At 45.9% G+C, this 20,818-nt stretch overlaps 1 protein-coding gene and 1 long non-coding RNA gene across 6 annotated transcripts in view; one reads left to right on the top strand and one right to left on the bottom strand.

The window, feature by feature from the left end:
* The window catches only part of IL13RA2 (interleukin 13 receptor subunit alpha 2), a 32,458-nt gene that overhangs the window by 11,049 nt on the left and 591 nt on the right, over positions 1-20,818 (top strand). For 4 of the 5 annotated variants that reach the window (XM_026848409.1, XM_026848407.1, XM_026848408.1 and 1 more), the window contains exons 3-9: positions 2,728-2,879; positions 4,964-5,117; positions 5,572-5,692; positions 7,483-7,667; positions 8,763-8,920; positions 9,691-9,835; positions 10,489-10,591. In XM_026848409.1, coding sequence (XP_026704210.1) covers positions 2,728-2,879; positions 4,964-5,117; positions 5,572-5,692; positions 7,483-7,667; positions 8,763-8,920; positions 9,691-9,835; positions 10,489-10,591 — 1,018 coding nt within the window. Of the gene's footprint in view, positions 1-2,727; positions 2,880-4,963; positions 5,118-5,571; positions 5,693-7,482; positions 7,668-8,762; positions 8,921-9,690; positions 9,836-10,488; positions 10,592-11,510; positions 11,834-20,818 lie in introns of those variants that run through there. The other variant, XM_026848411.1, reaches the window with a different exon arrangement.
* Positions 2,886-20,811, bottom strand: LOC113479966. Its single transcript, XR_003398401.1, has 3 exons — positions 20,506-20,811; positions 19,313-19,491; positions 2,886-4,827 (listed from the first exon to the last, which is right to left on the bottom strand). It is a non-coding gene; the product is annotated as an uncharacterized LOC113479966 (long non-coding RNA).

Raw genomic sequence — 20,818 nt, 5'->3', positions numbered from 1 at the left:
GGGGGGGGGGGGGGGGGCACCTGGCAGGCTGCCATTTTTCCATTGTCAAAATAGGCAGAAAATTGCAAAACCTCTTGCTGCTTGCACCACGCATGGCGTAGGGTAAGGCAGTGGGAGGCAGCTGGGAATAAGCAGCTGGTTCATCATCAAAACTGTGATGTTTTAGTGAGCGTGCATGGTGGGTGGCCCTGAGGGCTGTGGCCGCCTAGCCAGCACATTGCTACCTGACTCATCACCATGCAGATCAGGTAGAGAACTTGTTGGTTTGGTTTTTTTTTTTTTCCAAGAAACATTCAGGAGAGGCTTTCCTTCAAGTTTGGATAATGAAATAAGACTATTTCTAGCCCTGTGTTCTGTGTGAGACTGGTTTGTCATGTAATATTATGAAAATGAGAAACTGCAAGAGGCAGTGTGGACATTTTAAAAAAACAATCAAATCCCAGAACGTAAGCCCCATCCCAAAAAGAAGCTTTTCCAGTTCTTCTGAAATCCAGCCAAAATTTATTTTGCAAAAATTGCTGTTTACAGTTGCAATTGTTTTGAAAAAAATATTACTGTTTTGTTCAAGTTCAGGATGTAAACACAGTTCAGAGCGTTATCATTTCCAGTCAGAAATTCCATTCTTGACCAATCTAATCCTCTCTTGACAGCTTATCACCAGGCTCACAACATAGCCTAGTAGCTTTTTGCTTCCTTGTTTGCGTAGCTGAGAGGCTCAGCATTTATCCACTCAGGAGGAGCTTCCAGAGCACAGGAGAGCCCAGCTCGCCACGCTGCCAGCAGATCTCCCCGGCCAGCCTGCGATGGGAACTGCACATGGCAGCCACCGTAACAGTGTTCAGCTCTAGGCCGTGGCGCAGTGGGGATGTGGAAGCTCTCCCTCGCACCGGCCCTGGATGTGGAAGCCACTCCATCATTTTTTAGCAGCTGCAGCTCTTCAAGTGCCATTCCTGCAGACTTGCTGTCCCCTGTGCTGCTTCTCCCTTTCCGGGACCCTTTGTACGTTTGTGAAGACCCAGGAGGTGGGTGAGATGCCCTCACCTCACCCCAGCTCCTACCTCTGATGCTCACCAAGAGCCCAGCTTGAGCACTCTGCACAGGCGGAGCTGCCCGTGCCCCTATTCCCCCTCCTCTGCCCGTGCTGGGAAATCTGTGTCTGTCATAGCATAGCGATATCGGACCCTTGCCTCCTCAGAACAGGGGGCTGCTGAACACAAGATATTGCACATGCAGGGCCAGGCCTCATTGCCCCTGGAGCTGGAGCAAGCTCACCACCACCCTCCGAACCCAGGCTGCATTCATGGGACTCAAAGCTGGTGGGAGGGAGAGTGTTTTACTTGTTAAACAGAAAAAAAAGTCTAATTTTTGTCCAAATTATTATAATCTATTGTTTCTTCCCAAGCATCTTCCTAAATACATTGCTATGATATCCTACTTTGCCATTTAATGTAACAACAAATCCCCCATGGAGCTTTACATGATGGAAAAAGTGGGATCTTAAGACTGCTGCCTGTGGTGTGTTTCATTTGGGAGTTTTCCTTAGAAGAAAAAAAATCCTCTAATGATGTTCTCTGAAAACTTTCCAAGGAGCACATTAAATTTTGATTTATATCATTGTCTTTACTGAAAGATATTCCCAGTGTCTGTTTTCATTATTAAAAAAAACCCCAAAAAACCCAACCAAAACCAAAAAAATGGTGTAAATCCTGATGAAGACATGAAAAACGTGGCAGAGAAGCCAGTGACCTGGAGGCCAGACTCAAAACACAGAAGTGGTGGCAATGCTGTGCAGACACTGCCAGGAGATGGGCTCCAAATCACGTTGAAAAAAGTGTATTATCCAGTGAATATGAAAACCAAATGGATAACCTCACCTCTAGACAGTGGAGAACAATGACCTCAGAAGTCACAAAAATTGACTTCATTTGAACTAATGAAACTGAACAGCCAAACAGCTTTCATCATGTGAACGACAGCTCCATACAGAGCTGGGCTTTTAGGAAGCCTGTCTTAGTACAGAATTAATCCATAATATATCCTGATTTATTAACATATGGCAGCACCTTACAATAGCTTAATAAAAGCCAGATTGACTGTAAAAGCACATTTTTATAAAGCTGATAGATGTCCAAAATAAGAATGATTTTGAACTCTCTGCTTTTCTGCTTCTGTGTGGTTTTTTTGTCTTGTTTTTTTCATTAATCTTTAATATACTTGAAAGGAATATTTAAAGCAATGTGGGTGATTTGTGTCTGTTACAGTTAAGAAATATAAATTTCCCTGACAGCACGCTGTGATCTGTCATCCTATGCTGGTGTACCTGCTGAACACAATGTTTGCAAGGATACTTGTCCTGACAGTGGGTAAATATCAGGAGGCCTTGAAAGGTCATCCTAGGACAATAGTTTTGCTTAAAACATCTTGAAAAAGAGTGTCAAAGATGTGGCGTTCTTTGTACCTTTTCAATGGTCCTTGAATGTTTTCTCTGAGCATCAGCAAAAACTGTTTTTTGGGGTGCGGGCAGGAGTAAAGCTTGTGCATGTTTGTTGAGAACAGGTTATTAAATAGCCAGGGCTGGACCTGGACCAGCAGTGCTTCCCTCCACATCCAGCAGCTGCATTTATCATCCCATCAAATTTAACAACTTTTTTTTTTTTTTTTTTTTTTTTTTTTTTTTTAACTTTACATCGACACTTTGTTTTACTCTCTGCTTTGTTTTCAATTTAGTTGCTCCCCCACAAGACCTTCGGATCACTGATCCTGGACTCTTAGGTTCTCTCGATATCGAGTGGAAACCTCCACCCAATGTACAAATGTTCAATGAATGCACTGTAAAATACAAGTTTGAATACCGCAACACTGGTGACAGAGACTGGAAGGTAAGTCAAAGCACGGTTTAATCCTTTTCAATCCAGGCTGTTGTTCTGCCTTTAGTTGCTGCATAGGTTTATATTTGCATTTCAAAGAGGAGTGGTACCAACGCCCGGTTCCAGCTTTCCATGAAAAAGCCAGACTGTTCCAGTGGTTTGAATATTTTGCCAAATGAGAACGTGTTTCGAAATGTAACAGCAGCAGCAGCCAGAGAAGGGGCTATTTCTGTCAGAGGGTGTGGTGCTTGCTGCCAAAAATAATTCAATAATATCTAGTAACAGTGCTCATTGTAAAAGGCACTACGATGTTTAGAAAGTCTTCACAGGGCTTGAACTGAAACTCAGTGTCAATAGATCCTTAGGGATGCAAAGTGGTGAATAAATAAAAGATTAAATTTCATTAATTATCCTAATGCTTTAACATTCTTTTTATTCAGCAGGGTGTTTCTAATTACCATTTACTTTTGCCTTTTAGATACAGTTGACTCTAACTCAGCTCTGTAGAAAATTGTCAGTCTTGTTGCAGGGCAATAGCAGACAGGGACAGTACAGGAGGGGTTATACGAATATATTTTGGGCGTGCTTAGAAGATGAAAGCTGCTGGAGAGTTAGGAAGGTAAATAGAGTGGGGAGAAGAGACGCTCAGCAATAGGCTGTTTGGTTGGTGCAAGGTACTGAGGAACACATGAAAAATATGCTGAGGATGTCCCCCAGAAACCCAAAATACACATTGGTGTCCTGAAAGACAGGGAGATTTTTTTTTTCACAATCCTAAAGCAGGAGTGCTAGAGAGCTTGCCAGCTCAAGAGACCAGTAAGAGTGAGAAGGAGTGGTCACATTGGGTTTGCAGTGCCGTGGACCCCAGCCTGTTGCTGTGAACAGTTTCTGCATGTCCTGCATGAGCTGCTCATCTGCCCAGGCAGCAAAGCCAAGGCTGCCAGGCTGCGCCCAGCCACCCTGCAGACGGGTTTTGGCGCAGCCATCCCATGGAAGCCTGGAGAGCCCAGTGCCTCCCACCCCATTTCAGCTATGGATTGCGATTTTGAGGTCATGGAAAGGGTCTCTTCGACCTGACATCGATCATGTCACACTCCCAGCCATGGAGCAGCGTGCAGCTGTGCAGATTCTTCCGTGCTGATTAACTGGCATTTAAAAAGCACAAAGGAAGAAAGAACCTCAGTTTAAAAAACACATCAGAATTCCTTAATCACAAGAGATAAAAGTGTCTCACACAGGCAGATCTAAAAAGTAGAAAAAATCACCGCCGGTACCTTGCCAAAACCTTGACCCCAGATAAGGTCATGAAGAGTCAGTCTGAAAAACATTCATGGGACATCAGCGGAAGCTAGAGTCATGGATGTCTGTTAGAAACACGTCTCAACACAGCTCTTACACTCCGGGACTGCTGACAAAAAGCCTGACTGTGGGCTGTGGCATTGCAGTTTCTGCTGAGGCACATGTGTGTATTTTACAGCATGCTACTTCTGTCCTGCTTGGGCTAACGTGACACTTTCTCTCTCTCATTATTTGTTGTAACTCTTGACAATTTATTTTGCCCTTGTGGGGGAGGAAGTCTGAGGAAAAAAAAAAAAAAGGCAAAATCTTCAAAGAGGGTGCTCAAAAGCCCTGCAAGGGCTAAGCCTATGGCATGCAATGGTGAGCTCCCGCTGCGCTGCTTGGCTGCTGCTCCATCCTTGCAGGGTGTGGTTGTGCTTCCCATGGGAACCACTCGTTGTTTCTTGTGTTTCTGATTATCTCACTTGATGAACAAGTGCCTTTTGTCTGGATTTACTGTGGTATCCTTCTCAGCGCCTCCCCGGTGCTCCTGGCTGGTGAAGATCCCTTGAGACAAAGTCTGCTGTCCCGTGCCATTGCTGGTGTCCTGTGGGGTGGAAGGACTGGGAGCCAGCGAGGCTGGGCAGAGCAGGTGGTACAAGAGTGCTGGAGAAGCAATGGGCTGGAGAAGCAGGACAGAAATGTAAAGAAACATTAGAGCACGCAAATGAGATTACTCACAGCTAGAGCAATAATAGCTAATTCTGCAGTCCACTTAGCAACAAAAGAGGTGCTTATAAAGTCTGTCTTTGAACCAGGTTATTTTTACTAGGAAGCTAAAATGCAGAGTTGGATTTGACCTCAGCAAGACTGCTGAAGTGAGGGTACAGACACTGCTTGAAGGACGGTGTACCGACGACGTGGAGGTGCAAAGTGACTGGATTTATGCCACATTTCAGGTCCCATTGCAAGGTTAGGAGCAGCCTTTAGTACCTGGTGTAGTTTTGCACTTTGCATGAGACTGTTGCATGAACCACTGCTGGCTGGAGGGTTGCTGGCTGGAAGCCATTGCAGGGCTTGTTGAGATATAAGACACCAGGGCATCTCTGCTTCCACTGGCTATGGTTGTGGTTACTGGATACTTGGGGCTCATTTCCCTCTGCTCAGAGCTGGGTTGCCCTGCACGAGCTCCACTGCTGAATGAAAAGGTCATTTATGCATCTTTCTGCTCTAAGTACAGTGAAGCTTTTGTAGGAAACAGAGCACTTGGCAGCAAAACTATCTAATAATGGTGACTGGCCTTCTTTTCTTTCATTTTTTGTCTTTCAACAGCAGCACACAATTGTTCAGAGACATAAAATGGTATTTCTGCTAGGCCTGACTGCTACATTACTAAAATAGTGGTTATTTCTTTCTCATTTGACAGGAAAACTGGAATCAGAGGTTCAGAATTTCCACTGCATCTATCATGACTGGGAATACCTCAAGTGCACTTGGCAACCAGGTCTTCTCGCTCCTCACGGTGTACATTATGGACTATATTATTGGTATGTATCAGCAAAATAGAAAAACATTCAGGCAGCAATCAAGTGAACCTCTCAGGGTACTAAAATGCCACAGCAAATATGCTTTTATGACTGTCAGTGCTATTACACGATCCACCTAGACTGAGCAGAAATAACGCTCCATGCAGCATGTGCCTTCTGGCAAGGAAATACCAAATCACTTCTTCCTTAAAATGAGGCTCGTGCTGACCTTCTACAGGGAGTACCTTCTCCCATCCTTTCCCTTTTATTCACTCCTGTGGAGTGTTTTCTGCATGTTGTCCATCATGAAGCTTCATGCTTTCCCTTTGCTGGACACACCTGGATCATTCTGGCTTCACATCTCCCTTGATCACAGTGCATATATCTATAGGATAGGATTCAGCAGGAGGTTACCAAGCTCAGTGAACCCTATACAAAGAGCAGGGCTTCTTGGTGACTAACAGTTTTAGCCTTCAAATATATTTTCATAGCCTTAGCACGTCTCATACAAGCAAATATGCTGCCAAAAGGTTAGTAATAATGCATGTTTCTCAATTGCTTCTTTTATACTACTGCCTAATGATTCTGTTCTGCAAGAAAAACAAAGCTAGACTTCAGTGTTTTTTGACAAAGTAAATGTTGTATTTGTGCTTCAATTCCCATGACACTATGGTAAGGATGACTAGTCAGGAAATCATTGGTTTTCATGCCTTTGGGCTACATGTAGTAAACCATAGCTGCTTTTTAAAAATAGTTTCCGTATAGCTCTTGGAAATAGTCTTCAAAGCAGAAACACTGATTTAAAACCATTTTGCTAATTACAAAGATCTGCTCCAAAGAAATAATGGAAATTTCATGATTCTTTCCTAAAAATAAAGAACCACAAAAAAACCCAACAAACCCACCCTTACTTTACTGCCTGTAACAAAACCAGGCATTTGGATCGGGGTCCCATTGGGTAATGAGAGCGGGTGGGAACAGAGCCACGGCATCCTTTGATACCGGAGTTAATTTTTATAGCACTGTCACATGAAATTTTTCCTCCAAACGTAATGTGCTATGGAGGGAGACTTTCATTAGGTGCAGAAGGTAATACAAAACACTACTTAGTATTTCCAGAATGGGGCCAGCAGCTAAGCTTTGGGGAGCAGCCCCCAAAGACAGGAGGCAGTTGGAGAGGACAGTGTTGTGGTTGCACATGAGCTAATAACCACCAAAGTCCTCCCTCACTCCCCCCTGGGTTTCCATTACGTGCCCGTGTAGATGCATGGGATCTACCTGCAGTCAGCCATAGCAGCCCCTTAACACTCATTACATTCGTGGCATGTCACCTGCCACAAACCCCTGCGTTCTGGCTGGGGAGGGGACCTCTCTGCACCTCTGGAGCTGGCGACTGATGGTGCCCCATGGGAGGATGGGTGTCTGTGTTGAGTAGGGGCCAGATCCTGCCCTGGCTCCACTCACACAGTGGCACCTCGTGAGGCCTCCTGTGGAATGGACTGGGGGATAGGCTGACAAAGCCTACACACCAACCTGGGAAGCCATCTGTGCATGTTAATTTGGTTTTTCCCTCCTCCCCACACATTTCCCATAGAAGGAGACCAGGTGACCAGTGCGTAACACTGTGCTTTGGATCACTTGCAAAAGGGAAAGGGTGGGTAGGATATAGGCAATACTCGAGGCTTAGGTCAAATCTTTAAAAAAAAAGGCCTTACCAAAGTAGTAACTGCCATTGCTTTGTTGTGTTTTGTTTTTTTTTTTTTTTTTTTTTTTTTTTTTTTCTTCTTTCTGTTTTCCTAATACACCCCTAGGTACGAGGGGCTGGGCCACGCAGCGCAGTGTGATGACTATATTCAGGATCATGGTATAAACATCGGCTGCATGTTGCAAAATCTGACCCAGGCAGAGTATAAGGATCTGAGCATTTGTGTCAACGGTTCGGTGGCAGCCACTCTGCTACGGCCGTTGTACGTCACCCTTCGCCTTCACAACCTAGGTAACACCCGCAGGAAAGCAGCAGGGCTCTGGGGACCTGCATGGCTCACCTTTGTTACAAGGGGGTTCAAACAAATGTGTGCTCTTGTAAATGGGTGGCTGTAATGTGTCTAATGTGTCTGGGTGGATTTTCCCCTGAAGAAGGGGCTGTGACATGTGCCACACTGGGCTTTAGTTCCCAGCAGTGTTTGCAGGTGAGCAGCACCACTCGGCGCCCACCCCGGAGGGTCAGTGGGTGCCTCCAAGTGCTGTGCTCAGCAGCTGGAAAGTTTGGGTTTGCCAGGCAGGTGGCAGAGCAGCTATGGGGTTTTTGGCTTGAGCAACTATGGGGTTTTGGCTCTGGCAGCACCACCACAGAGGTGGCTTCATTTACTCCTGCTGGAATTGAAACCTCTGCTCTGCTCCTGCCAGCACTGAAGAGATCTTTGGGCTTAGCTGTTCAAACCAAGCTAAGGGCTGGGGAGAATTGAGTGCAATGTGTGATGGGGTCTGCTAAAGCAAAGGTGGTTTTCAGACCCATCAGAGACAGGGAAAGGAAGCAAAGCAGAGTATGATGTATAACCTGATCCATGTACTCACTATTACGGGCACTTACCATGCTGATGCATCTACTAGTGTGTAAATGTCAGGGGATAAATGGATAGTTCTTCAGTTGAGTCACTGGGCTAATAAGCAAGATTCCTGGATTCAATTATTGCTTCATGTGCGGCTTTGGGTGCTTGACACCAGGGCCTCTCCTGGGATGAGGCCAACACTGTTGTGGGCTCTCACTGCAGGGCTGAGGCAGCCCTCGCAGCACAGGGAGCGCTGGCTGTGCTGAGGACAATGCTCACACCCCAGTGTTTCAAAACCCCTGCACTGCAGCTCAGAGCAAGGACCTAGCCCAGCCCATGTGTCAAGTTAAAGATTAAGAACCCTCCAGCCTCAGTGCCACCCTGCTCCTGCAGCATCATGGCCGATAGCAGTGGGAGCTCAGAAATCCCATCAGCACGGAAAAGGGGAAGAGATTGGTGGTGATTAACTGAAGCCTCTCCCACTAGGAGCTGCTTGATTGCATCTCTTGATTTTCTTTCTCTCCTTTTGTTCGCCCCACAAGCCAAGCCCTCACCCCCGAAGCAGCTGGTGGTTTCCATGTCTGCGTCTGAGGAGCTCCACGTGGCGTGGAGCCCCCCAGGTGGTGAAACGCCGCCCCAGTGCCTGGAGTATGAGGTTCAGCTGGCAGAAGATCAGGGAGAAACCAAGGCTGCCTGGGCGGTAGGGACAACACACACTGGGAGGGGAAGGGGTGGGGGAACCCTTCTTGATGGCCAGCAGTGGGGAGGCATACCAGAAAAGCGGGGTTCGCACCAAGCTGCGGGTGGCATGTCAGCTACCCTGTGTGGAGATGTTAGCTTGTGCTGGGGGAAAAGGCTGCCCGGCTGCTCCACTGCACATGTTCCTACTTAACACCCTGACCTCCAGCTGCAGCATGCGCTTTAGCAGTAACAGATCCCAGCGCGAGTCTCTGAGCCTGTTATCTCGGAAAGCTGTCATCACAGAAATTGAAAGGTTCTTGTGGTTTGTTTTCCTGAATATGGTGGCAATTTTTGGTCCAACGAAACTGTAATTCTGATCTTTCCAAACAAGTGGCCTGGGGGAAAACATGTTCTTTTATGCATGGTGCTTTTTCCTTGTGTGTTATCCAGGTGCAGGTCTGATAGCAAAAATGGCAAGAGTCAATCATAGGGAACATTTGACACAAGTCTTCTGACTTAATTTAATGAAAGATTCCATAAGTGAACAGGCATAAATGGCAACATACATGACGGTGCTCACCAGAATATATGTATTTTCAGTAGATTCATCTCCATAATAATCTTACTGGCATTAGCTGGTCCAAAACTATTATGAAAACATTTAAAAGTGCCAAAGCATAATCCAAGAGTTTACAGAGACTTACATTCTGAAACATTAGGCCGTGACAGAGAGCTACTGGTGGTGGACCATAATTTCTTGACATTTGTTCTCTCTGTTTTGTTTCTCAGTCTATGTCAACTCAAATGGAAACCACTTTAACAATTTCCAGAGCAAATCAAAGCCGCATTTCATGTGTTCGTGTCAGGGGGAGAACAAATATTTTCTGTGCTGACCGGGGCTTTTGGAGTGAATGGACGCAGGAGTGTTTCTCTGGTATGGGACCCAAAGTAACCAGCATTTCTTTTACATCCTTTATAAAGCCTGCTGGGGACCAGGCACTGATGGCTGCCATGGGCATCTGCTGGTGTCCAGCACTGGAGGTGGGATCCTGGTTTAGTTACACTCTCAACCTACTCCAGCACAGCCATTCCTACAGCTTTGTACCTCCAGTGCACTTAGTGGGCAAGCTGCAAAATACTGACGCTTCTGCACCAGCACCTTTCCCCACTGCACAGGGACAGCTGTGGTGGAGGAGTGACTGCTTTGCAAGTGAGGGCACATGGTGCTTGGAGTCTCTCTGCAGGGCATCCTCCTGGCTGCCCCACACCACAGATCAGCTCCTTTGAACCCCATAAGCTCTATAGGGCTGTCTCTGTGTGTGCTGGCTCTGCTGCAAGATGCAGAAGGCAAGGAAGAGCCACATAGCCATGGCTACATATATATGCAGGGTATATGTTATCTTGAAGGAGTATGTTACCCTATACAGTAACATACACCTGGCATATATCTGAAATAGATAAATAAATATATGTAAGGTAACAAACCTCAGTGCACTGAGTCTGCATCTGATCCCAAGCTTTGTAAGAGGTAATATGACCTATTCTGGAAACTAGCGTTTTGTTATTTGCTGTCATTTATCTTTGCAGTGTCCAGAAAAGAGGACAAGCAGCTATTTATCCTCATTCCAGTCATTCTGAGTTTGTCAAGTAGCCTCATAATATTTATGTTGATTGGCCAGTGCAAGAAAAGGTAAGCACAAAGGCAGCCTGTCCATGCAATGTGCTTTTATGTGGGTGTCTCAGACTAGTTATAAATGAAACAACGTATTAAATACTAAAAGCCAAACATTAATAGATGGTCTAAGATTGGACACCAAACAACAGTTTATTTTCAGGAAATAACCTAGTAAGTGTGGCTGTTTCTGATATGAAATGCCTCACAACCACCCATAAACTCAGAGCAGAGACACAAATCCGGCTCATACGAGCCCAGACCACTTCTGTTAAATGCAGCAAAGTTACTTGCATGTGCAGCAGCATAAATAATGTAATTATCTTGCCCCAAACTAATCAGGCAGCAGAGATTTGTGCTGGTTGTGTTAAAGAAGTACCATTCTTATGGGCTAAGGCCTTGCTGTCTGCTCTCCCATCCCAGTTGTTTGCATTCGCGTCAGTGACGGCACATGGGGAAAGCAGATGCGGTGGATGCATTTGCCCGTATCCAAATTACTGGTACTGATGACATTTCTTCAGGTCTGAAGGATCAATTAGAGGGAACTGATCCCCTGGTACTGATAAATATTATCTTTTTCTTATGGCCATATAGTGTAAGCAAGTGGGTAACTTTTTGAATGTGCCTTTTAAGGCATAACTGATGAGGGAGAAGTGGCCATAGAAATACCTTCATGTTGTCCTCAGAGATGAACTAATACATATTTGGTAGTTAAGTGCATGGAGTCTGAGACACACACTCCTTCATCTTTGTTTTGTATCTGCTTTTCAAATGTTTTGGTTCGTGAAATTTTAACAAAGTGTAGGTGCTAGCAAGAAAACTGTGGAAAGCAAATACTTCCCACATTGCCACTGGGATGCGACAATGTGTGACGGGGATGCTGTAGCATGTCCCCAGCTGTCTCTCAGTGCTGGGAATAAGTCTGTGCCCATTTCAGATCCCCAGCAGGAAAGCCATTGCATGAATCAGTGGGATGCTGACTCTGCTTGCGACTGCTGTACTGCTTGTGTTTGATGGATTGCTCTTAGAACATAATCCGAAGGACAGCCAAGAAGCCCTGAGCTTTCTATAGCCCACGTGGGTCTTCCCTACCTGCTGCCATTTGCAAGGCTGGCTGTTGCAATTCAAGTTCTCAACGGGCCCAGGAAAACATTGGAGGAGTTAAATTAAACTGACTCTGGTGCAAGCTGTTTCTGACAGGACAAAGGAGAAAAAGGAGGCAGTGGAAACTGCCATGAATAAAGATAACACACTGCTCTGTGGGTTTGTTGGGTTTTTTTAAGGACTCCAGAAATCTGTCAACACGACACACACTGAAAGGCAGCACCTTACACACAATGCTAGGTACAAACACCTGCATCTAGCCACTGTACACCACCTTGCTCTCACCACGTCTTCCTGGTCCCCAAATACTCAGCCTGCTGAGAGCATCTAAATGCTGAATGTGAGCTACTTAAGCTATTTATTTCATTAACTGATATGCCTTATCTGTTGCAAAGCTGAAGTGGGGAGGCCTTGAGAGAAACTTTTGCTGTAAGAAGGCATGATCACAGCTACTGCAAAGGGCAGATACTTCAGAGAAGTGCAGGTTACTCTGGCAAAGCCAGTGTGGGAACTTCTCTAGGAAGCTGGCAGTGGTACCAGCATTCAATGAAGCACCCAAGATGTCTCTCAACACCGTGTATTCAGCTGATGAAACTGCTGATTGATTTTTAAGGAATCATTCCCTGTGATGATGATAATAATTTTTAAAAATCAGCACTAGATGAGACACTGTCCTCCAAGCCCATTTTTGGTTTTTTTGGTCAAAGAACTAACCAACTCAGACCCAGAGATTTAGTGTGCTTTCATTTCATCTGAGCAACCAGAAAATGTATTTTCTTGCATGAGCATTTATTCAAAATGGGAATTTCTAGTGAACAGTGGAAGCTCAGAGAGAAAATCAAGTTTGCGTCAATCAGCTATGTAAAGAGCCATGCTAATCCAATCAGGCACAAAACAACACAGCAAGTGCTGTCTTACACATCCAACTGCAAAATTATTCAATATCAGCTGCTTCCACTGCTAAATGGGCAACAAGCCAATGTTATTTGGGGAGCAACCAAAGGAGAAAAGCACCAGAAAAAAAGTGGTCTATGCACAGACTGGAGCAGAAATGAAGTTTCCTGGATGTTATTTTGATGAGACACAACCTCTGCCTCTACTGTCTCCTGGGGCTTCTGGCAAGCCAGCATTGGATGGCTTTACATTTAAAAATACCCATAAGCATGCAACGGGCATTAAAAATTAGAATTGGAGAAGGGAATTAGACTTGCAAGCCACTGACTGATCTAACAGAGAAGGGGAAATTAACCACAAGAGAGGGAAGGAATTGGGAATAAAGCTGTCTTGGCCCAGAAGCAGGGCCCAGCCCCAGCTCAGGGAGACCTGCCCTGCAGACATCTCCAAAACGTGCTCATCAGAGTGATTCAAGGGAGCGCACGGTCCATACGACAGGCCCGATGCAAGAGGCCCAGGACAGCATATCCTCTGTGCGATGGGAGAGATCAGCTCTTTGCTTGCTGCCCTCCTGCCAGCTGCAGAGTCCCTTTCCTTCCCTCTCTGGTCTCCAGCAGGATTTTTGCAGCAACAAGGGGCGCAGCACACAACCCACGGCTGCCCCTGGCCAGCACAGCACAAATATTTTGCTCTGACTTTCTCTGGAGGCTGGGCTGTGTGCACCTCCCTGCAGAGCAATGGGCCATCAGGGCTGGGCAGTCTCTGGGAGGACCAAGCCTGGATCTCCTGCTCTGCAAGATCAGGATGAGGAGAGATGCTCAACCAAGCTCATTCTAGGGTTTTCAGGTACCTTCAGGAACTAGAGGACTTTGGCACATCCAGAACTGGGTAGCATTTTGGTTATGGGTTTTCAGAACTACCACCAGGGCATTACTGCACTAATAACAATGGTTAACATCAGAAAAAGCACTAGAGAAAATTATTGGAAGGAGTCCCACTTAGATTTGCCATTTACTGGAAATAACTCCTGGTAGGCCTCTGATGTTCTGCCAGCCTCTTAAACAGTTTAAACGTCTACTCAAAAGACGTGAATGCATTGTGAACGTCCCCCAGGGGAAAAGCGAGACAGTCAGCTAGAGCTCACCCTGTGGCCCTGGGTAGAGCTGATACCATCTTCACCACGAAGGAGCACTGGGCACAGACATTTGGACTGGGCCAAATGGCGTGGCAACCCTGACCTGCTGGATGGGTTTAAGTTGGGTTAAAGTTTCTAGCCTGATTTTGTCTGAAAATAAGTGAGATGGGAAGAAGAATTACAGAGAATGGGCACAGGTAAGAGTTGGTGAAGGAATGGATGTTGTACCTCTGCAGCTACAACTCACCCTGAAAAAGATCAGAGCTATTTCAGTAACTACAAAATATAAAAGTTAGGCTGAAGCCTGCCTAGAAACCTGCCTAGTAACAGAGTGATAAATTAAGTACATCTACTTATGGTATCTGTATGCTGCAGCTTCACAGGAGTGTTTATGTAAGGGAAGCTGGGCTTGGCCCTGGCACCGGGCTCCCCGCTTACCACATTTACCCCTGCAGAGGGTCCTCACTGCAGCAGCAGCAAGACACCCCCACCTGCTTTCTCATAGCATCACATCTGCAGCATGTGCAAAATTTAATCCTAATAGGTGGCCAGCTGCTCGTCCTTCCTAACATCCTGAACCTTGCTAGAATTACAGTAGTATGCTTTTTTCCTGTGTTTATAGAATTACACTAATTACGTATTTCTTTCACACAGTATTTGCATTACAGTGGTTTAATTCATTTGCTGTAGTCCATAATTAATATTTTCAGTAAAGCACTTTCAAAATCCATCCTTTGGCATACTCTGCTCTTATTGTTCCCAGCTCATGTCTGGGTTCCCCAGTGTTTTTACCATCTTAGCCCCATATGTCTGGTGAGGCATGTCTTTGCCAAACAAAGAGAACTCGTTTGCATACCCTTGAGTTTAGGCTCTTTTTTCTGTCTTTGACTGATAAAGTCTTAGAGCCATTTGTTGAAGAATAAAAAGCAACCTTTCCTACATTTTTTTTTCCCCTAGAGAATGTCAATACTTGTCAAACATATGAAAGCATGATCCTGTGCATGCTGCAGGGAAATGCAAAATCAATTTGCGTCTGTCATATTCTAACTGCTTTTGGGAAGTAGCAAAACAGGGAAGGCGAATGCCAAGGTCTCTGAACTCACAAAATCACCCTCCTTCTCTCACTGAGGAGAGAATTTTCAAGCTGCCAACAAGAGAATAATCTGAAAACCAATTTACATTCTCTTTCTTCATTACCCATCCTCATATTTTTCATTTTTCTCACTGGCCTCTGAATACAGGAATTTGAAGTGTTTCAACCACTATAAACAGCCAGTGGCTGAGAGATATAAAGCAAGGCTGGCACTTCTCAGGAGCTCTTTTTTCCTCTTGCACTTGAGGAAATGAAAAGGTAGAAGTTGCATCTCACTGGCTGAGGCATCTCTGCTGAAGTTTTCCATCTTGTACAGGCGCTAGAAACTCAATGGCCACTGGGTGTCATCATCTGTGCTTGGACGCAGAGGAGGAGGAAAGCAGGTGAAGCATCATTTCCTCTAGAATTCAGTATTTAATGCATGAAAATTAAATAGAGAGGAAAACGGGTCTCTCACTGTAAGATAGATGAGTTCTGTGCTAAGTGGAGAAGTGTCACACCTTCGATCCATCATTCAGCACCACGCTGAGTGCCAGGTAACTGCCTCATGGCATCGTGAGCACGGCCCAGTGCTGCTGCACTGGCCAGAGCTGCCATCTCCCACGGCATGTGCCGGCCAAAACCAGCCCCTGCCCCTGCCCTCCCTCCCATGCTCACACCACTGAGCACCCACAGAAATACCCCGTTGGCTCAAACCAGAGGCTCAGCTGAGCAGGGACTGTGCCCTGCTGTATGTTCCTGCCTCACTCTGGCATCAGCTCCTGCATCCCTGAGCCACCATGGGTATCAGTGCCCATCCCAGAGCCTCCGCAGGTCTCGGCGCCCATTCCAGAGCCACAGCAGCTCTAGGGAGTACCCAGATCTTGGAAGGATGTAAAGCGGCACAGTCCTTCTGGCTTCAGCTTCCAGATGTTGAGGCTCTGGGAATGCATTAACTAATGATATAATCTAAAATCTAAAGAGCTTCATGGGCCATGGCAGGTTTGCAGCTCACTGCCTTTTGTGGGAGAGTACATTTGAGAGCACTGTCAAGCTCTTTATGTCTATGTAGTAGCTGAATTTTCTCAGGAGGGTCTGTGGTTCTCATAGCTTCAAGGCAAACAACTACAGCTGATGCATGTGCTTAACAAAACAATTTGAGGCAACATATTGTGGCTGAGCTGTCTGAACAGCTGAAACAGCTCTGCAAACTGTCTGTGTCAAGATTCTCTTCCCAGAGTACAGAGAGATAAAACAACCAGATGAAAAATGACGGCCACCGCAAGGTTTGCACCAAAACTGAGTATTCGCCTCCCTGCCATCCGAGGCTGCTTGCCTCCTGTACCAGATCCCCGCCCAGAGATACCACGGGACTGCTCTCCTTATGAAATAAAATGCAATTGCAGCAAATGTTACACCACCAGACACATTTAAAAAAGAAAAAAGAAAGCTAACTAAAAAAACCTAAACATGGCCTTGACATCTCCTTTTCTGATGGCTCTGCCCAGAAAACAACCGCAGAGTTTAAGCAGGTCTCACTCCACAGAGCTGAGTGTGGGAGCATCCTTAAGCGTGGACAGGCATGGTGGCAGCTCTGCCATGGTCCCAGACAGCGTGTGCACTCATCTCCGACAGCAAGGAGAGCCTGCACAGCACTTCTGCCTTCTCTGAGGGAGTTAGGCTGCATTGCCCTGTCTTTGCTGGAAGGTCTGAAAGGTCGCCCCAAGTTCCTGCAGCTGCAGTGTGGGGATTTGAGCCATGGTCATCAGGGATCATCCACAAACTCTGGTTTTTCTTTCCTTACCTGGGAAGCTGTGAATGGAGGTGGTAAAGGCATGTCACACCTCTGATGTGCTTGGATATCCCACCTCACCAAAGCACTAGGGACCTGCAGTAGTCATTTTCATTTAGAGAAAAAAAAAAAAAAAAGCAATAAATATCGGGTTTTTTTTTTTACAAACCAGGGAACACCTTACTTCAATAGAATTCACTTAGCTAGGTATCTTTACAATTTGAAAACAAAGTGTAGCAAAACATTCTTCATTGGAATTCACGTAGTGGTGGAGAAAACATGCATACCAGAGAGAAACGTGATGTTCTTGGGAGAGGAAGCTCTATATTTCAAGCTAAAATATGTAAACACATCAGTCCTTCACCACCCAGGCACAGGCTCAAGCTCAGAGCACTGAAGAGTCTTTATCTGTCTACATTTGGAAAGAAAGGTTGCACTGGAACATACGCCAGATAAACTGGAGATGCTAAGTGCCCTGTGGGAATGTGTGCCGCTCTAAGTGTGCAACCTTCCCTAGTACTGTCCTGCTTTGGATCTCCTGTTGATCCACCTGTGTGCCAACTGCTGCAGCAGTCTACAGCAAGTCTTTTCTGCCAGTTTTCTTGTGCAAAACCTGATCTTCACAAGGATTGGAGCCTCCCAGCTGCCCTTGGACCTGTTGATCTCCCCTCTCCAAGCTCTGCATGGCCGTGACACACAAGTGCAGCTTCAGTAACAGCAAGCGGATGCAGAGTGTGTCAAGCCATGCAGTGCATACAGCTGTCTCCATGAAAGCTACAGAAAGTTTACACAGGAGAAGAAGCCAGAGACAACAGATGCAGGTTCCCATCCTGCCTCTAGGTACCTGAACATCACTTGCACCCTCACAGGGTCTGACCAGAGAGCTGGGGCCACCCAGGGAGCCTGGGAGAGCCTCTGTGCCACCAAGAGGTCCCCATCTGATGCATAAAGCCCAGGAGAGGATAGTCCTTGTCTTTTGTCCGATGATGTTCCAGCTTTTAACTGTTAAACTGGAAATATGTCCCAACCTTTGGGAGTCTCAAATTGGTCTTGGCTGGTAGCTGCCCAGAAGTTTGTGCCCATACTGCCAATTTATTTAGAAACACTCACACTGAGAAAACAATCACCTTGCTGCCTGCCAGGTTCAGCTGAGTCCACTTTTAACAACAGAGAGCTTAAAAGGCCAACAGCACAATTTATTTTGCTGAGGCAAAAAGCATGAAGTTCCTGCCTGCACAGTTGGAAATGCAGTGACAAAGAAAAACATTTAAAAAGTCAGACAGTGCAAGCACAAAGCAGGCCCTCAGCCCTTAAAGCTGCTCACCAGTGTTTTCTCAACTACACCAACTAATGGCAGCTCAGCAGGACACTACCTCAACGTGCTGCTCTCCGGAGCAGACTGAGAGTGGCTCCAATAATAGTCAATGTCCATGAAAGTGCTGTTGTGGGTAAATAAAACTTATGTGACTGCATGCAGTCAGGCTTGGGCTAGCCAAGCTGGTTGATTCTGGATACTTCTGAGAATGCAAATGAAATATTGCTTCATAGAATTTGGGGATGGCTCAGGGCTGGGAACACACAGACTTCATGATCCCTTGTCTTCATGGAGTCGTACGTGTGGGAGATGAACTGACTTGGCATGGTCTTGCCTACTTTCCTCCAAAATGGTGACATTTTTCATGGCTTTGCTTGGATTTGGAAGGACCGTAGCACAAAAATAAGTGTTCTTGCTTCAAGATGTTTGTTCCTCCCACACTTTGGGACACGTGGCCGGGGAGGTCAGAGGTGCTGCTGTGCAGATGGCTGGCTTGGTGCCCGAGCTCTGCCAGCCAGGAGGCTGAGGACAGAAGGGCTGAGCCGGGCCCTCCCGCTGTACCCCTGTAGCATAAATTCCTGCGTGAATGCAAGGGCAGAGTCCTCAGTAAGCTTCTTGGTTGCTGTTACCGCTGCATCACCAGAAAGTGCAGTTCCAGACCTGGAATACTCCACTTGTTAGAAGCCTGCTTTTAATTCTTAGTTTATTTCTGGCCCTTTTTGTATGCCAATATTTTCCTCTAACCTAACTAGCTCCTCTCCCTCCTTAGTCAGAACAAGCACTCCCTGATGTCATGATGGAGAGCTTTCTTCACCTCTTTGGCTGCTAGGAGGAACAAGCCAAACGTTCTACTCTCTTCTCATTAAAAGGGCTCTCTGTGCCCCTGCCTGTACTTGTGTCCACACATCATGCCTATCCCAGGGCTGCTGCCTAGGCTCAACACACAGTCCTATCTATTTTTTAAAGCAGAAGTGCCAACTAACTACAGTGCAACAGGCAATCACATTCATCTACCCTCAAGGAGTAAAGATCTGGCTAAGGAAAACCACTGTTTGTTCACCATGGTTTGCGGTATCACCTCCTTTGTTGTATGGAGTCACTAACACATCCTACCACTTTGCTAAATGCCATCGTAGCTCAGCCTGGTAGAGGATGCAGGCAGATTTCTCTTCAGCAACACCCAGGAAAGGTGCAAGACAGACCAAATGCTCATTTGAGAGTTAGCCCACCTGTGTGCCACCTGTGGCTGCACTGCAAAAAGAAGGGGGAGTACTTAGCTGAGGGGGCTAAACTGTGCCATAGCTTCACAGGTGAGTCACTGCGACCTGTGGATCATCTCTGAAAACATTCTGGGACATGAACTATTGGTACCTATAAGGGAGGCACCTCCAACACAGACGAGATCTCTGATGGGCATTTGCACTTACCTATTGCTTTGAGCAGTATCATGATCTTTGGGAAGTGTAGGCTCTTCAGGAGGGGCACTGAAGTCTTCCTCCCCAAAAAGTCACAGAAGGACTATTTAGCCTTCAGCCAGGGAAGGAGGCCTTGATTAAAATCTTCAGTGGCTTTGATGAGTGTCTGTCACCAGCACATTTCTGTTCTTCTGCAGGAGGAGACACTAACATCAGAAGCACACACAAATATAAAACTGCCCTAAATTTTAACAAATGCAACCAGGCAGTGGTCTAACTACCAGCCTACAGATTGTTTTTAGTGTATCAGCAATTTAAATAATTCAAAATGACACAATTAGATCCTGTTAAAAACATACATTGGATAATTAGGTTGTATTTTAATTAAACATTAATTTATCCAATTTGTTGAACTAATTACAATTCAAGCACGGGAAAGTTCAGAACAGTAGATTTAACATGCCCCTGTGTGATGCTGCGTGATTCATTTTTCAAGTCACCTAAGTGTTGGTAACCCACTGGAGTGACAAAGTAGCAGCCATTGTCCCAGGAAAGTGCTGGGGAAATTGTATTTATATGCTAAGAGATCCTTTGTTTTTTTCAGGAAGCAGAACACAAGGCAACATTCAGGAGAGATGTAATACATAACAAGGATTGCTTCACAGTCTCAATTTCCCACAATAATTTTTTACCCCTTGGCTGCTGTGAGCAGTCTGTATAATTCTTTTGCTTTCACCACCTGAGACCAATCAGAGTTCTTGGACTTGTGTCACCATTAGACACTTACCCACTTGTTAGGCTCCTCCCCAAACCTTTGAAGTTGTGGCCCGGGAGGCCAGGATTTTGCAACCCTTTCTGCAGGCGCACTGCTCAGCACAGATCGGAGTAAATCCCACAGGGTGATGTGCCAGGGAAGGCTGTGCTGGGCTGGCGAACAAGCACCCTCTCGGAGGGAGCGTGCAGGAGGGCTGCCCAGAGCAGCACCCAGCTCAGGGCACCTGGCACTGCCAGGCTCCCTCCCCACATACCAACACACCCTCCTACCATCAGCAGAACCTATGATTAGGACAGTTTTAAGCAAAATTTTTTAATGTGTAGCTCATGCACTTGACTGTTCATTAAAGATCTTCTGGTGTGGTTCTTTAATTGGCAAGCACATCTTGCTGCATTGATTATCTGTCTCGTAGATATCTAAAATCACTCACCTGAAGACTCTCCATCTCCATATTGTTATGGGATTGCAGCATCCCTGTACAGCCGAGAGGGAAAGACACATCACAGATATTTTGTTGACTTCTGACAGCTTCAGGGCACAACTTTCAGTATGGGTAAAAGCAAACAAGCAGAAGACCTGAGACTTGAAGAAAAATGAGGGAGACGCAGAATAGTCAGCAACAACTTCATAGTTAAAAATGAAAACATAAAAGCACTTTTTGGTATATGCACTCCCACCACTACATTATCACTAGAACAGCCCACATTTCACAGTGACACCTACAGCTGCATTTGATCTCCCCA

This window comes from Athene cunicularia (genome assembly GCF_003259725.1).
Source record: "Athene cunicularia isolate RWA chromosome 4 unlocalized genomic scaffold, athCun1 chr4_part3, whole genome shotgun sequence".
Classification (NCBI taxonomy): Eukaryota; Metazoa; Chordata; class Aves; order Strigiformes; family Strigidae; genus Athene; species Athene cunicularia.
This window is presented reverse-complemented; position numbering and strand designations above follow the sequence as displayed.